The 18,656-nt window shown below is 37.1% G+C and overlaps 1 protein-coding gene across 2 annotated transcripts in view; it reads right to left on the reverse strand.

Annotated features, from left to right (window-relative positions):
* ANK2 (ankyrin 2) overlaps positions 1 to 18,656 on the reverse strand; it is a 629,716-nt gene that overhangs the window by 442,304 nt on the left and 168,756 nt on the right. Inside the window, exon 2 of one of the 2 annotated variants that reach the window (XM_034671324.1) lies at positions 11,845 to 11,905. The exons of the other annotated variant lie outside the window; for it this stretch is intronic. Coding sequence (XP_034527215.1) covers positions 11,845 to 11,865 — 21 coding nt within the window. The 5' untranslated portion in view covers positions 11,866 to 11,905. The remainder of the gene's footprint in view (positions 1 to 11,844; positions 11,906 to 18,656) is intronic. 2 annotated transcript variants of the gene reach the window in all.

Consider the following 18,656-nt stretch of genomic DNA (forward strand, 5'->3'; position numbering starts at 1 on the left):
GTGGGTGGGGGTGGGGGTGGGGACCTAATTGCTATTTTTTTCCATTCACTAACAATGGCTAATGATGTATTTTGTAACCACCACTTAAAATCTTTTCTATCAGATGGGCGTTTTTGTGACTCCCTAGTTTCAGTCCTTTCAGGGCGACATTTACAAATGGAAACATTATGTCAGTTCTACTCTCATAACAATACTACCTTAACTCTGCACTTTCTGAGAAGTCAACCCAATCTTTAAGTTTGTAGCCTAATTGTCTCAGTAGACCTGCTACATTTTCTAGCTGTTAGTGTTCATATTCAACAACGAAAAAGAGCTAATCTTCCCTTCCTCATTCATACTTACAAATAATTCTCATTATAACCATATAAAATGCACACAGATATTTATGAAAGAAATAGATTCATGCACAGTGTTCTACCTCTTTTCTTTCTTCCTTTTTCTTTCCTTTTGTTTTGTTTTTTTTTTTACCTTGGCCATCTCTCCACCTCAGAAAATATAAATTTATTCATTCTATTTAAAAAGCTCTCTATCCACCAGTGCACTCTCAAAAGTAAATGTTCTCTTTTGTCTATTTTAAGCCCAAATATTTTATAATACCCCAACTGTAACTGAAAAATTTACAAAATGTGAAAATCAGGGATTTACATTTTAAGTAAATCAGTTCTCTCTGTTTTGTGTGATTTAATTTTTTAAATAAAATACTTAAAATATCTATATTTGAATTTAGAACACATAGTCAAATTGCTTGTAATTGCTCTAATACTTTGTACTGAAAGACCATGTCACCACCCAATTCATTTACATGCATATAACCAAATATAAAACATATACTATATATTAATATCAACATATAGAGTACATTTTCATATATGCCAATATTTGCCAGAAAATACTCTTTGGAGATAAGCTCATCTATACTCTTCTGTAGCTTGTTTTTCTGTAATGTAAATAATCTGAGTCAGTAAACAGGGTTTGTCTCATATGGATACGATCTTAGAAAGCTGACTGCATTGATTCATCTCATAATGATGAAACTATAGCAATAAGTAGCAAGAGAAACAAAAGATATTGAAATAGAATTCCCTTTTTACTTAAAAGGCAAATGACAAAATAAACAAAAGTCTTCAAATTATAAACCATATGGCTCAGGCTTCTGTCAATTATGATAAATTATTTTGGGAGCACAAACGGGTATTAAAAACACTTTTGAAAAAGGCTAAAAATAGGTCTTTCTTTCACCATTTTTTAAATGTTGCTTTTAAAATCTCTTAGCAATTGATTGTCTTCCAAATATTACCCTCTTTCTAAGGTAAAAAAGACAAAAGATAATTAGTTCCTCTGCAAGTTTCTATGTTTGCTTGATTGTTCTGAGTAGAAATATGCATATTTGCAGATCTGCCAAGTTCAACCCATTTTGCTGGAGAATTCCCAGAGCATTGGATTTTTGCCAAAAAACTAAGCTTGGTTATTGAAAGTTCCTTTTTATCCATCTGCAAAATTTCACTCTTTCTCTCTGCTGGTGGCCAAAGACACCCTTTACAGATATTAGGTTTAGACATGCAATGAAACACACTTTGGTTCCCTTTAAGCTTCACAACAATGAATACTTCAGTATCTCCTTATTATAAGTATTTTACTTTAGAGCAGCTCTCAGTAACTGAAGTTCACCATTCCCTGTGGAGCTGAATAAAGCTTTTCTGTGATAGGCTCTTCCTGTAAGATTTGCAACTCTTACCATTATTTGAAGAGTTCAGAAGCACTTCTAAAAGCTGTAAGCATTTAACAATGTTTTCTTTGCACCACTGAACAGCCCCAGCTGATGAAAGCAAAATGAAAAGGGCCAGATGCACGCTGAGAAGGACATGCTCTTTCCTGTGAGATCAGTTTTTTCAGCTTTAGTTCACTGATCAGGGTTAAGGTCCTGCTTTCCTCATATGCTCTGCCTGTAAGCATGTGGCCTCAGATATTGGAGATTGATGTGATTCATAGAAGTTTGTGGGGGGAAAAAAAAGTCCCTCTAACTTACCCAAGAAGAACATGCTTACTCTATCGTTATTTGTTGAAAAATTTTAAACACTAAAGATAAGGCTGATAACAAAAATTAAAATAAATTTTACTGCTGTGCCTCTGATTAATTATGTGACCAATACAGTAACTGCAGAAAGAGTTACTAGCATTGCTAGAATTACAATTAACTTATATAAATTAAATGGAGGAATTACGGGAGCAGGAGGCAAATTTTGTTTTGAAGGTAGCAAGTAATCAATTAGTTCATTAGAGCTTTGTTTCTTTTTTTTTTAATGATTTTTTATTATATTATGTTAGTCACCATACAGTACATCTCTGGTTTCCGATGTAAAGTTCGATGATTCATTAGTTGCGTATAACACCCAGTGCACCATGCAATACGTGCCCTCCTTACTACCCATCACCAGTCTATCCCATTCCCCCACCCCCCTCCCCTCTGAGGCCCTCAGTTTGTTTCTCATAGTAGAGCTTTGTTTCTTGATCAGATACCAATCCTTTCTATATGGTGTCGTTGTATATAGACTAACCACAGAGTGAAGGAATGGTTGCGGGAGTGGTACAGAAAATTTGTCATAGAATGAACACTTTTCCCCCCAAACTATGTTCTTTCCTTAGTACATTCGTACATTAGTAGTACGTAGAAACATTAGTAGAACTTTGGTTTTCTGAATCTTTATTTTCTCTTTTTTTCACAATAAGGATAGAAAAAGGGATATTATGCCAGCTGTTAATAGCTTTAACCAAAACCAAAACATAACAAAAGAGGAAACACAATGAAACAAAAAAAAAAAGATTCTTTTCTCTGGTCACAAGAACTGTTAAGTCAAAAACAATTACAGTAATGTAATGATATGTCTATTAAACTGAGATGAGATGGAGAGACTAGAAAGCTCCCATTTTGATTTGATGGTTGGGAACACTGAAATGGATTAAGATGAGCAAATATAATGCTGTCATTCTCTCAATTATATATGTTTTTCAGGAAAAAATACCCCAGAAAATACAGAGCTTGAGAGTTTGGAGTTATCTAAATTTAAGCAAACCACGTTATAATTATTCCATCACCATAGGAAATGTCTCACATATTACATACGATTTACATGAAAAGATAAATTGGCACCACTCGAAATGTAAGAACGTTGACATCACAGGCAAACAAACATACACATATTATCAATAATCATGTCAACGCAGGGTATTCTATTCCCTAATACCTGAGAAGATTAGCATCTGCTATTTTCTCCCAGGAGCCCTACATACTTAAGTTTGATTTTGTTTTTTGTTTTTAATTTAAGTAATCTCTACACCCAGCTTGGGGCTCGCACTCAAGACCCAGAGATCCAGAGTTGCATGCTCTTCCAACCGAGGCAGCCAGGCACCCCTTTTTTAAGTTTTTTTTTTTAATTATTTATTTAAGCCCTACATATTTAAACAAGCCTTAAAAAATGCAAAAACTCAAGACAGTAAATTTTGTATTTGGCTCATTTGATGGCATATTTAACCTTTTTAATTATTCTCCTTTCCTTTTGTTCCTTGCTTCTCTATAACTAGAACAAGATTTCTTATACCAGTAGATACAGATTCTGATTTATGATTCAGGGATATACACCTGAATAGAAGATGTCAGGGACATAATCAGGATTACGTCAGACCTGTCTACAGAGACCTGGAATGAGAGAAAGGCTTGGGGGGGCATTTTTAAAGCTCTTTCCAGAGAAAAACATGCAGCCAAGGATCCTTTATCCAGCAAAGCTGTCATTCAGAATTGATGGAGAAATAAAGACGTTCCAAAATCGCCAATCATTAACCAATTTCGTAACCACGAAACCAGCCCTACAGGAGATATTAAGGGGGGCTCTATAAAGGTAAAAAGGCCCCAAGAGTGATACAGAGCAGCAAGTCACAACCGATACAAAGACTTTAAAGAGAAATGGCATCATTAAAATCATATCTGTCAATAATCTCTATCAATCTAAATGGCTTAAACTCTCCCATAAAACGCCACAGGGTTGCAGATTGGATAAAAAGACATGACCCATCCATTTGCTGTCTACAAGAGACTCATTTTGAACCCAAAGATGCATTCAGACTTAGAGTAAGGGGATGGAGTACCATCTTCCACGCAAATGGACCTCAAAAGAAAGCTGGAGTAGCAATTCTCATATCAGATAGACTGGATTTTAAACTAGAGGCCATAGAGAGAGATACAGAAGGGCACTATATTATTCTTAAAGGAAGTATTCAACAAGTGGATATGACAATTATTAATATATATGCCCCCAACAGGGGAGCAGCAAGATACACAAGCCAACTCTTAACCAAAATAAAGAGACATATAGATAAGAACACAGTAATAGTAGGGGACCTCAACACCCCACTATCAGAAATAGACAGAACACCCTGGCAAAAACTAAGCAAAGAATCAAAGGCTTTGAATGCCATACTCGACGAGTTGGACCTCATAGATATATATAGAACACTACACCCCAGAACCAAAGAATACTCATTCTATTCAAATGCCCATGGAACATTCTCAAGAATAGATCATGCTCTGGGACACAAAACAGGTCTCAGCCAATACCAAAAGATTGAAATTATCCCCTGCATATTCTCAGACCACAACGCTCTGAAATTGGAACTCAACCACAAGGAAAAACCTGGAAGAAACTCAAACACTTGGAGGCTAAGAACCATCCTGCTCAAGAATGACTCGATAAACCAGGAAATCAAAAAACAAATTAAACAATTTATGGAGACCAACGAGAATGAATACACAACGGTCCAAAACCTATGGGATACTGCAAAGGCAGTCCTAAGGGGGAAATACATAGCCATCCAAGCCTCACTCAAAAGAATAGAAAAATCTAAAATGCAGTTTCTATATTCTCACCTCAAGAAACTGGAACAGCAACAGAGGGACAGGCCTAACCCACTGACAAGGAAGGAGTTGACCAAGATTAGAGCAGAAATCAATGAATTAGAGACCAGAACCACAGTAGAGCAGATCAACAGGACTAGAAGCTGGTTCTTTGAGAGAATCCATAAAATTGATAGACCACTGGCAAAACTTGTCCAAAAACAAAGAGAAAGGACTGAGATTATTAAAATTATGACTGAAAAGGGAGAGGTCACGACCAGCACCATTGAAATTGCAAGGATTATTAGAAACTTTTATCAACAGCTATATGCCAAAAAACTAAACAATCTGGAAGAGATGGAGGCCTTCCTGGAAACCTATAAACTACCAAGACTGAAACAGGAAGAAATAGATTTCTTAAATAGGCCAATTAACTATGAAGAAATTGAGTCAGTGATAAACAACCTTCCAAATAATAAAACTCCAGGCCCAGACGGTTTTCCTGGGGAATTCTACCAAACATTCAAAGAAGAAATAATACCTATTCTCCTAAAGCTATTTCAAAAAATAGAAACAGAAGGAAAGCTACCAAACTCATTCTATGAGGCTAATATTACCTTGATCCCCAAACCAGGCAAAGACCCCCTCAAAAAGGAGAATTACAGACCGATTTCTCTAATGAATATGGATGCCAAAATCCTCAACAAGATCCTTGCTAATAGAATCCAACAGTACATTAAAAGGATTATCCATCATGACCAAGTGGGATTCATACCTGGGATGCAAGCATGGTTCAACACTCGCAAATCAATCAATGTGATACATCATATCAACAAGAAAAGACTCAAGAACCATATGATCCTCTCAATTGATGCAGAAAAAGCATTTGACAAAATACAGCATCCTTTCCTGATTAAAACCCTTCAGAGTGTAGGAATAGAGGGTACATTTCTCAATCTCATAAAAGCCATCTATGAAAAGCCTACTGCAAGCATTATTCTCAATGGGGAAAAGCTGGAAGCCTTTCCCTTAAGATCAGGAACACGACAAGGATGCCCACTCTCGCCACTATTATTCAACATAGTACTAGAAGTCCTTGCAACAGCAATCAGAAGACAAAAAGGGATCAAAGGTATCCAAATCGGCAAAGAAGAAGTCAAACTGTCTCTCTTTGCAGATGACATGATACTCTATATGGAAAACCCAAAGGAATCCACTCCCAAACTATTAGAAGTTATAGAACAATTCAGTAAGGTGGCAGGATACAAAATCAATGCCCAGAAATCAGTTGCATTTCTATACACGAATAACGAGACTGAAGAAAGAGAAATTAGGGAATCCATCCCATTTACAATAACACCAAAAACCATGCGTTACCTTGGAATTAACTTAACCAGAGACGTAAAGGACCTATATGCTAGAAACTATAGATCACTTTTGAAAGATATTGAGGAAGACATAAAAAGATGGAAAAATATTCCATGCTCATGGATTGGAAGAATTAACATAGTTAAAATGTCCATACTACCCAGAGCAATCTACACTTTCAATGCTATCCCGATCAAAATACCGAGGACATTTTTCAAAGAACTGGAACAAATAGTCCTTAAATTTGTATGGAACCAGAAAAGGCCCCGAATCTCCAAGGAACTGTTGAAAAGGAAAAACAAAGCTGGGGGCATCACAATGCCGGATTTCGAGCTGTACTACAAAGCTGTGATCACAAAGACAGCATGGTACTGGCACAAAAACAGACACATCGACCAATGGAACAGAATAGAGAACCCAGAAATGGACCCTCGGCTCTTTGGGCAACTAATCTTTGATAAAGCAGGAAAAAACATCCGGTGGAAAAAAGACAGTCTCTTCAATAAATGGTGCTGGGAAAATTGGACAGCTACATGCAAAAGAATGAAACTTGACCACTCTCTCACACCATACACAAAAATAAACTCCAAATGGATGAAAGACCTCAATGTGAGACAGGAATCCATCAAAATTCTAGAGGAGAACATAGGCAACAACTTCTATGACATCGGCCAGAGCAACCTTTTTCACGACACATCTCCAAAGGCAAGAGAAATAAAAGATAAAATGAACTTATGGGACTTTATCAGGATAAAGAGCTTCTGCACAGCCAAGGAAACAGTCAAAAAAACTAAGAGACAGCCCACGGAATGGGAGAATATATTTGCAAAGGACACCACAGATAAAGGACTGGTATCCAAGATCTACAAAGAACTTCTCAAACTCAATACACGAGAAACAAATAAACAAATCATAAAATGGGCAGAAGATATGAACAGACACTTTTCCAATGAAGACATACAAATGGCTAACAGACACATGAAAAAATGTTCAAAATCATTAGCCATCAGGGAAATTCAAATCAAAACCACACTGAGATACCACCTTACGCCAGTTAGAATGGCAAAGATAGACAAGGCAAGAAACAACAATTGTTGGAGAGGATGTGGAGAAAGGGGATCCCTCCTACATTGTTGGTGGGAATGCAAGTTGGTACAGCCACTCTGGAAAACAGTGTGGAGGTCCCTTAAAAAGTTAAAAATTGAACTACCCTATGACCCAGCCATTGCACTACTGGGTGTTTACCCCAAAGATACAGACGTAGTAAAGAGAAGGGCCATATGCACCCCAATGTTCATAGCTGCATTGTCCACAATAGCCAAATCATGGAAGGAGCCGAGATGCCCTTCAACAGATGACTGGATTAAGAAGCTGTGGTCCATATATACAATGGAATATTACTCAGCTATCAGAAAGAACGAATTCTCAACATTTGCTGCAACATGGACGGCACTGGAGGAGATAATGCTAAGTGAAATAAGTCAAGCAGAGAAAGACAATTATCATATGATTTCTCTCATCTATGGAACATAAGAACTAGGAGGATCGGTAGGGGAAGAAAGGGATAAAGAAAAGGGGGGTAATCAGAAGGGGGAATGAAACATGAGAGACTATGGACTGTGAGAGGCAAACTGAGGACTTCAGAGGGGAGGGGGTGGGGGAATGGGATAGACTGGTGATGGGTAGTAAGGAGGGCACGTATTGCATGGTGCACTGGGTGTTATACGCAACTAATGAAGCATCAAACTTTACATCAGAATCAGGGGATGTACTGTATGGTGATTAACATAATATAATAAAATAAAATTAATTAAAATAAAATAAAAAAAAAAAAAGGGACATAATCCAGAACTGAGCTCCTTCTCCATCCCCAGGAAATGAATCTTGCAATGAAAGGATAATGGGCCAGACTTCCAAAGTTAGGGACACCACAGGGAGTTCTCAGCCAGCCAGAGCTCATCCCATTGATCTCTACATTAAAAGCTCTTGTTGGCATAAGCCCCAAGTGGCCTGAGCCTTGCAGAGATAGTCCCCTAATCACCACAGTTATTTAGAAGCAGGACTGTGTGGAGGCAATTAAAAAGGCAGTAGGTTTTAAGGATACAAATCCTCATTGGACTCTCAGAGCCCACTTCTTTCTCAGTGAACCGCTGGCAGTATTTACCTTCTTGGATAGCATCTCTGGCATGGAGGACAGCCTTTTTCTTGCTGTCTCTAACGGCTTTACACTTTCCTTGCAAAACTGCAGCTACTTCTCATTCTAGCTGGCTCTTGGGTCTGACTTCACTAGGCCACTTTGGTCTTGAAATAAAATGATCCAGCTGAATTTTGGCTCCACCACATTTGCTGGTAATTGACTGTGCAAATTGGACAAGCTACTTAACTTCCATGAGCCTCTGTTTCATCAGATAGAAAACCAAGGCCTCATACCAACTTTATTGGGTTACTACAACTATTAAAAATAACACAAATAAACTATCTGGTATTGTATGTGTCACATATCATGTTTCGTACTGTCCCCTACTAGTTTTATTAGTCTGTCTTTATAACTCTGTTAGTAAGTTTTACATACTCCAATTTAGCCTTCATTTGACCATTCCCTATATCTATCTTATCCATGCTGTAGTTTCCAACTAGACAGGGTACTGTTATTTTCTTGAAAACATTCAATTCCATATCTGTAAATACCATCAGCCCCAGGCAAAGTCACACCCTAATAGAAGAGTACCATCTTGGTAACTTATTATACATTTTCATGGTGGCTCAAGATCAAGACAGCTAAATCCTCTTTACCATAATCATATGTACACCATTTGAGGACAATAAAGAACAGCTCTGTTCATAAGCTGAGTAAAGGGCTTCCCATTTACAAGCTTCGGTCACCCTGACCAGCAGATTTAATTAAATGGAGTGCTTGGATTTTTCAACCCCAGATTTGCACCATACTTAGAAATAGTTTTTATGAAGCTGCTTTGGCCAAAATTAGTATCTGTTATCACTAAAATTAGCAATATAAGGTAATTATACAATTTAGGTCAAAGTTGACAGTAACCTGCTTATTTTATTACAGAGATAAAAATTATCCTCAAATCACAATTTATCTCAAGAACCTTATATTTTGATGTAATTCAGTATAGTTGTGATCACCTAAAATTTTAATTTTCAATGTTCCATGGAGGTTCATTGGTGATGTCTCAGATGACCTACCTGAAAGTGAAATGAGGAGAGGGGGAAGGAGGTGACAAGTGTAGGTGGGTCGCAGGATCCCCATGCCTACTAGAACTTGAACAGTTCTTTTTATTATCTTGGTTTATACCAAATTTTAATTTTCAAAGTGGTTTTGTAGCTAAAAAAACATTTGAAAGTTCCTGAACTAGAAGATCTCTTCAGTCTAATAAAGAGTTCTATGCCCTCAAGTACACATTCTTAAAAATCAAAATGGGAATTTAGAGTTTCTAGTTAAATGTGCAAATTAATATCCTTATAATTCAAAGTCAACAGACTGAAGTTTTTCATCTTCTGGGCCTGTTTAATACTTCCACAGCCTAATCTGACTGTCCAAAGGATACTTGCTAGAAGAGGAAGAATGTGCCAAGCTAATGACACCTGAGTAGGGACAGTAGGCTCTCTTCCGTCATGGCAAACAAGACATAAGCTTTGAATTTAAAAAAAAAAAAAAAAAAGTAATCTTTTCCTCAAAGTCAAATAGTGTTCCTAAATTTTGCCATGAAAATACTGTCATTAGGAGACACACACCAAAACTGAGGACCTAAAAAAAGAATAGTCACTATCTTTCTTATTCCTTTCCTTGAAGCAGAGTATCTCTGACTTCTGATTTTTTTAAAGTAATATGCATACACATAGTACATTGTTAAGTATACATAATATACATCCGTGAAAATTAAGGGAAAAGACCACACTTAGATGAATGTCCTTAAATATGGTTCCATCTTAACTCTATGGAAGAAGGTAATCATTTATTAGGTTTAAATAAGTCCTTCTACCACCAAACACTTGTCACAGTCGACAATGGTTGACTGAAGGTTGAAAAGCTTACAAATTGGAAGCTTAAGATCACTGGCAAAATTCAGAGACTCTGGTAACACTACAAATTCCAAGTCATTGACACCAGCCTAGTCTAATAACACACTCCCCAACACAACTTTCCCTCTGCCTTTCTACTCTCTACAAACACTATTTCAAACTTTTCTCCTTTCCTCAAATCCTTACTAACTACTCCAGCCACACCTTCTTCATGGAGAAAATGGAGACCACTGTTGATACCCCCTAACCTTCCCCTAACGAGTCGATGAGCCTATCCATACCTATACACATCTTACTGTCATTGCCTTAGTCATGTTGAGGTAGGTGTCCTCCCACCAGTTATGTGTAATCCCTTTTCCTGTGCTGCCCACTTCATCCCTTCCCTCATCTCAAGAAACCCAGACCTTCAGTCTCTACCATTCTTTGACATCATCCCCATTAACATTTAAACATATTCAAGACTCTCTCATCCCAATATCTCTGTCCAGCTACTGGATTCTTTCCACTTTTATTCACAGACAAAATTTTCAAAGAACTCCTATTAAGCCTCTTCAGTGGCACCTGTCCTGAGATCTGTAAGACCCTTCAGAAAATTTCTAAGTAAAATTAGAAATTTTTTAATTGTGATTTTATAATAAGTTGAGTTAATTTCTCCTCTCTTGATACTCATATATCTTCTGTTCATTGAAATGAGCTGTTAATTGAGTATAAAGGGACAATACATGCTTCATTGCATCTCAAATATCACAGGTCTTTTGCATGATTGCCAGTATTAATGGCATCACACAGCTCATCTAACAGTTCATAATGCAAGAGTTTCCCTTGTAACTAGACATGATGGTTTCTATAGTATTTTAAAGATTTCTTCTAGAGAAGTAAGAGATTCTTCTAGACGAGATATATGACTTAAAAAAAATCAGATTTCCACAAACTATGCATATGAGAGATAACCCAGACTAAGAATTCTTATGTTCTATTATTTCTCTGCAAGTATTATTTCCTTATTTCCTTCTTCCCTCTTTCCCTCCCTTTTATTTAAATTTTTTTTTGCATAAATAGACCTGGAGATTTCTCCACCATGATTTAATCTATTTAAATTATCCAGAATCAAAGTGCTTTATGGACAAACTTAGAGCAATCAATTTTATGAACAATTCTGGAGATAATGTTTTGATCACAGAGAAGAAACCACAGCCCCTAGAGAAAAGAGATGAGTACGATGTACAAATCCCAATGTTTTCATTTTTCTATTGTATCAAACTTTGCCTCCCACCTCCCTCTTTCCACCAGTGAATATGTGGACATAATGATCAATTTACTTATTTTTCCACTCCCAAGTAATAGTGACAATAATTTCCCAGACTACAGAAAAAAGTCATATCATATATTACATTTCTCATAATTAAAATACTATTAAAGCTATAACACCTTTAAACATCTGTTTACATAAAAAAATTATTTTTGCTAAAATTGTACTTAGTTATTTTGCAACCTCTGTGTCTTTTTATAGAATTCCTTTTACAGTAATATTAAAATACCAAAAGTACCTTTTGCAACATGGCTGTCATTTGAAATATCAGTTCTTCATGTCCCTGTTCAGTTACTTACCTAAAAGAACAAAAAAGGAAATATAAGTTTGAAATCATTTTAATTTGTCATTAAGAAGAGTTTTTCCATTTCTAATAAAAGTAGGTGTGTAGTAGGCATTAATAATTTACTTTATAAGAAAACTCACTCCATTATAAATGCAAAAGAGCAAAACAAAAATATGTAAATATTTCAAGAGCTCAGAAAAGTAGGCAAAACAAAATAGATGAAAAGATGGAAAAGTAGCATATGTAAGAGGAACAGATTTAAGAAGTTATGAAAATGTACATCTAATCATAAGGAACTTTAGGTAACGTTAGTAAATTTGACATGGTCAAGATAATTGTGAACAAGATAAAACTCTTGTGGGGCGCCTGGGCGGCTCAGTCAGTTAAGCATATGCCTTTGGCTCAGGTCATGATCCCTGGGTCCTGGGATCCAACCCTGCATCCAGCCCCGCCTTGAGCTCCCTGATTGACAGGGAGCCTGCTTCTCCCTCTCCCTCTGCCCCTGCTTGTGCACGATCGCTCTTGATCTCTCTCTCTCTCTCTCTCTGTCAAATAAATAAATAAATGATCTTTTTTTAAAAAATATAAAACTCTTACATAATGGAGATCTGTCTTTATTGGTTCAAGTTTAGTATTCCAAACATTACTATGATTGATGCCTTGGTCATTTTCTATTTCATTTTTTAAAATTTTATTTATTTGAGAAAGAGACAGGGAGAGAAAGGAGGGGCAGAGGGAAAGGGACAAGCAGACTCCCCACTGAGCATGGGGTGGGATGTGGGGCAGGAATCCAAGGATCCTAAAATCATAACCTGAGCTGAAGTCTGTCACTTAACCAACTGAGCCACGCAAGGACCCCAATGGTCATATTCTATGTGAAAGTTTACATAACCTATATTAAAACTTTTATTGTTAAAACATTATAAAAACATTACATTGTAAATTGTAAAAACATTACAAAAAGTAAAAGAATTTTAGAAAAGCCAAAAATCATTCTTATTCTATTATCTGAACTAAACACTGTTCTTATTTATTCATGTTCTTTTTCCTTTAAATCTATGAATTCAAGTATGTACTCAGTTAAAAAGATAAATGTAATCCTAGCATGAATACAAGTATGTATCCTTCAAACCTAGCATATCTAATACACTATAAATACAAAACATTATATTCTTCTTTTTACTTATTATTATTTATAATTATATTTCTATGTCACTGCCTCGTTTTCATTCATGTCATTTTAATGTCTGCAAACTTACCTACCCATTATCTTTTTAATGACATTTAAAGTATTGCCAAATTTCTATAAAACATAATTTAAGTATGGGTGTGTATTGTGTGTTTGTGTGTGTGTATCCCTCTTCTCTTTCAGCTCTATTCATCCTTAGTCCTAATTTTTGCTGATTTATGTGTGTCCCTATATCTGGTAGGATATATCCTTCCTTGTTGCTCTTTTTCCCTTTCTTCCAGAACAAACTTTAGATTGATACCTATATGTTTTCCAATTAAAGCTTGGTATCGATTTGTGAGTTTAATTCCCTGAAGTCCAACCAGACTTACTAGGCGTGCATTCAGTTTATAAATAGATGACATGAATTGACAACCCCAACAATTGTCTGTCATCGCCTCCAATCCTTATTGAAATCTTTCTTTTCATCTCCCAAAAAAACATTCCAGTTTTCTTTGTATAGTCCATTCACACCCTCTTCTAAGCTCATTTTTAAGTATTTAATACTTTTTCCTGCAACTGTCAACAGGATCTTCTGTCTTGTTGTATTTTCTTTCTGATACACATAAATCTTATTAATCCCTACTCTTTTATTTTGTTTATTCTCTTTAGAGCTTATAAGCTCTTTAAAGTTTTTGACATTTCTGATTACATAACAATTTTTTAAAACTATTAGGAAAATGCACCAATTTTCCCTGAGTATCACCGTTATACAAGTTAAGACAATTAGGCAGACAGACTATGATACGCAGAACAATCTGGAGTTGATGGCAATAAGGACAATGAAGATGACTTCCTGAGCCACAATTCAAAAGCAGGCTTTGATCATACATAATATTCAAGTATTTTTTTAAAGATTTTATTTATTTATTTGACAGAGAGAGAGAGACAGCCAGCGAGAGAGGGAACACAAGCAGGGGGAGCCCCTGGGAGAAGAAGAAGCAAGCTCCCAGCGCTCCCAGCAGAGCAGGGAGCCTGATGCGGGGCTTGATGCCAGGGTCCCGGGATCATGCCCTGAGCTGAAGGCAAACGCTGAATGAATAAGCCACCCAGGCGCCCCAATACTCAAGTATTTTATACCTTAGCTTGTTACAATCAACCTAAATAGCTTTCTTGAACGGATTTTCAGAGAGAACTTACTATACAATTACATCCTTTGGCATTTCTCAAAAGTTAGCTTAAGTGTGTTTGTGCCTTATGGGAGAAAAGGTCAAAGGATATGAACTGCACATTAACAGTAAGAGCCTGGCTTTGGAATCCTATCGGCCCGGCTTCAAGGCCTAACTCTGTCACTTGCTAACTATGGGCCCTGTGACAACTGCTTAAACACTGAGCCTCAGTTCTTCTCATGAAATGAGGTTACTTGGAGGATTAGAGATGTTCCTGGCATAAATTTGGCACTCCAAAGATGGTATTATAATTTTTTGAGAGAAGGCTATGTCTTGACTCCGTTCTAAGCATTTTACATCCATCTATTCATTCAGTCTCACAATAACCATGCAAAATATTATGCATGTGAGTCCATGAGGAATGGGTTCAGAGTCTACAGTGACCAAGTTCACAAATGATCAATGATGATCCAGGATTCTAGCCATTGTCTCCCTGATGCTAAGTCAATGTTCTCGCCATTGTAAAATCCTGTCTTCTATTTTCATTCTTCTTCCCTACTAAGATCCAGCTTGTCATAATATTCTAAAGATTTTCTGTTAATTTGTAATAATTGGAAAAGAGTCTTTCCAAATTTACTTTAAAATCCAGTGAATAATGTCTATAATCTTGAAACTGTCATTAAAAATCATCTAATCAATCTGATTCAAAACAGCTTTTCCAACATTATCATTACTTCCTTTGACTCATCTTACAACAGGACCAAATTTCTTGATATTCCTCTCTACATACAAGCAAAATTTGATCTCATTTCCTGTCTTGACGCCTTATCTCAACATAATTCATTTAAAAATTTTATTACAAAAAACAACTGCTTGTACTGGTTATTTTCTAGGCACCCCTGAGCTCCCATCTGTTCACATCTTTTCTCTGCTTTGCTCTTGTCCTGTGAGGTTGAACTCTCCAGACTGCGTCACACAAGCTTTATTGACCACTGGCTCCTATTTGGGTTTGGTAAATGGAATGCGTCTGCAAAAGATCCCAAAGTGGAATCGGAGAGACACTGATACACATTTCCTTCATATTCCCTCCCTGTTTTCACATTCTGGCAGTGGCTGCATCCTGCTGGAGCTATGGCTTCCATCAGATGGCCCCTCTTCTACAGGCTACTGACACGGTTTCCCCAAACTCGGTCCTTTAGGACTATCCTAATGGTGAGGACGGTTATCCCCTGGTCCCTCACCACCCTTTTTGGTTCCCTAAACTGATTCACTTTTCTTTAAACTGTCTCTTCATTAAAGTCTTTTCAAGAATCCTGGTCCCATCTATTCCTTCTCGTAAAAAAAGGTGGAGGGAAGTATATAAAGTACAGAGAAAAATACTCTACATGTAGGCATATAAAGAGAAAGATACTCTTGGAATAATCAGGATTAAGAAGAAACACATTACTTCCAGAATTGCTTTATATACATACATGTTGTTACTATCTGAAAAATTATATCATACTGTCTTGGAACTTGCTTTTTTTGTCCTCATGGAACTTGGTCCTGCCAATACATACCAAGTCACCTCATCTTTTTTTTCCCCCTTTAACCATTTTTTTAAATTTTTATTTTGTTATATTAGTCACCATACAGTGCATCCCCAGTTGTTGATGCAATGTTCCATGATTCATTATTTGCATATAACACCCGGTGCACCATGCAATATGTGCCCTCCTTAATACCCATCACCAGCCTATCCCAATCCCCCATCCCCCCTCCCCTCTGAAGCCCTCAGTTTGTTTCCCAGAGTCCATAGTCTCTCATGGTTCATTCCCCCTTCTGTTTACCCCCCCCTTCATTCTTCCCTTCCTCTCCTACCGATCTTCCTATTTCTTATGTTCCATAAATGAATGAAACCATATGATAATTATCTTTCTCTGCTTGACTTATTTCACTTAGCATAATCTCCTCCACTCCTGTCCATGTTGCTGCAAATGTTGTGTAATCGTTCTCTCTGATAGCTGAGTAATATTCCATTGTATATATGGACCACAGCTTCTTAATCCAGTCATCTGTTGAAGGGCATCTCGGCTCCTCCTACCGATCTTCCTATTTCTTATGTTCCATAAATGAATGAAACCATATGATAATTATCTTTCTCTGCTTGACTTATTTCACTTAGCATAATCTCCTCCACTCCTGTCCATGTTGCTGCAAATGTTGTGTAATCGTTCTCTCTGATGACTGAGTAATATTCCATTGTATATATGGACCACATCTTCTTAATCCAGTCATCTGATGAAGGGCATCTCGGCTCCTTCCACAATTTAGCTATTGTGGACAATGCTGCTATGAACATTGGGGTGCATATGGCCCTTCACTTCACTATGTCTGTACCTTTCGGGTAAAAACCCAGTAGTGCAATTGCTGGGTCATAGGGTAGCTCAATTTTTAACTTTTTAAGGGACCTCCACACTCTTTTCCAAAATGGCTGTACCAACTTGCATTCCCACCAACAGTGTAAGAGGGATCCCCTTTCTCCACATCCTCTCCAACATTTGTTGTTTCCTGCCTTGTCCATTTTTGCCATTCTAACTGGTGTAAGGTGGTATCTCAGTGTGGTTTTGATTTGAATTTCCCTGATGGCTAATGATTTTGAACATTTTTTCATGTGTCTGTTAGCCATTTGTATGTCTTCATTGGAAAAGTGTCTGTTCATATCTTCTGCCCATTTTATGATTTGTTTATTTGTTTCTCGTGTATTGAGTTTGAGAAGTTCTTTGTAGATCTTGGATACCAGTCCTTTATCTGTGGTGTCCTTTGCAAATATATTCTCCCATTCCGTGGGCTGTCTCTTAGTTTTTTTGACTGTTTCCTTGGCTGTGCAGAAGCTCTTTATCTTGACGAAGTCCCACAAGTTCATTCTTTCTTTTCTTTCTCTTGCCTTTGGAGATGTGTCATGAAAAAAGTTGCTTTGGCCGATGTCATAGAGCTTGCTGCCTATGTTCTCCGCTAGGATTTTGATGGATTCCTGTCTTATATCAAGGTTTTTCAACCATTTGGAGTTTATCTTTGTGTATGGAGTGAGAGAGTGGTCAAGTTTCATTCTTTTGCATGTAGCTGTCCAATTTTCCCAGCACCATTTATTGAAGAGACTGTCTTTTTTCCACCGGATGTTTTTTCCTGCTTTATCAAAGATTAGTTGCCCAAAGNCGTTTTTCCTGCTTTATCAAAGATAAGTTGCCCAAAGAACCGAGGGTCCATTTCTGGGTTCTCTATTCTGTTCCACTGGTCTATGTGTCTGTTTTTGTGCCAGTACCATGCTGTCTTTGTGATCACAGCTTTGTAGTACAGCTCGAAATCCGGCATTGTGATGCCCCCAGCTTTGTTTTTCCTTTTCAACAGTTCCTTGGAGATTCGGGGCCTTTTCTGGTTCCATACAAATTTAAGGACTATTTGTTCCAGTTCTTTGAAAAATGTCCTCGGTATTTTGATCGGGATAGCATTGAAAGTGTAGATTGCTCTGGGTAGTATGGACATTTTAACTATGTTAATTCTTCCAATCCATGAGCATGGAATATTTTTCCATCTTTTTATGTCTTCCTCAATATCTTTCAAAAGTGATCTATAGTTTCTAGGATATAGGTCCTTTACGTCTCTGGTTAAGTTAATTCCAAGGTAACGNCAAAGATTAGTTGCCCAAAGAGCCGAGGGTCCATTTCTGGGTTCTCTATTCTGTTCCATTGGTCGATGTGTCTGTTTTTGTGCCAGTACCATGCTGTCTTTGTGATCACAGCTTTGTAGTACAGCTCGAAATCCGGCATTGTGATGCCCCCAGCTTTGTTTTTCCTTTTCAACAATCCCGTGGCGATTCGGGGTCTTGTCGGGTTCCACACAAATTTAAGGGCTGTTTGTTCCAGTTCTTTGAAAAAATGTCATTGGTATTTTGATCGGGATAGCATTGAAAGTGTAGATTGCTCTGGTAGTATGGACATTTTAACTATGTTAATTCTTCCAATCCATGAGCATGGAATATTTTTCCATCTTTTTATGTCTTCCTCAATATCTTTCAAAAGTGATCTATAGTTTCTAGGATATAGGTCCTTTACGTCTCTGGTTAAGTTAATTCCAAGGTAACGTATGGTTTTTGGTGTTATTGTAAATGGGATGGNCTAATTCCGAGATATCGTATGATTTTTAGTGCTATTGTAAATGGAATGGATTCCCTAATTTCTCTTTCTTCAGTCTCATTGTTCATGTATAAAAATGCAACTGATTTCTGGGCATTGATTTTGTATCCTGCCACCTTACTGAATTGTTCTATAACTTCTAATAGTTTGGGAGTGGATTCCTTTGGGTTTTCCATATAGAGTATCATGTCATCTGCAAAGAGAGACAGTTTGACTTCTTCTTTGCCGATTTGGATACCTTTGATCCCTTTTTGT

The sequence above is a fragment of the Ailuropoda melanoleuca genome, chromosome 11 (assembly GCF_002007445.2).
Source record: "Ailuropoda melanoleuca isolate Jingjing chromosome 11, ASM200744v2, whole genome shotgun sequence".
Lineage (NCBI taxonomy): Eukaryota > Metazoa > Chordata > Mammalia > Carnivora > Ursidae > Ailuropoda > Ailuropoda melanoleuca.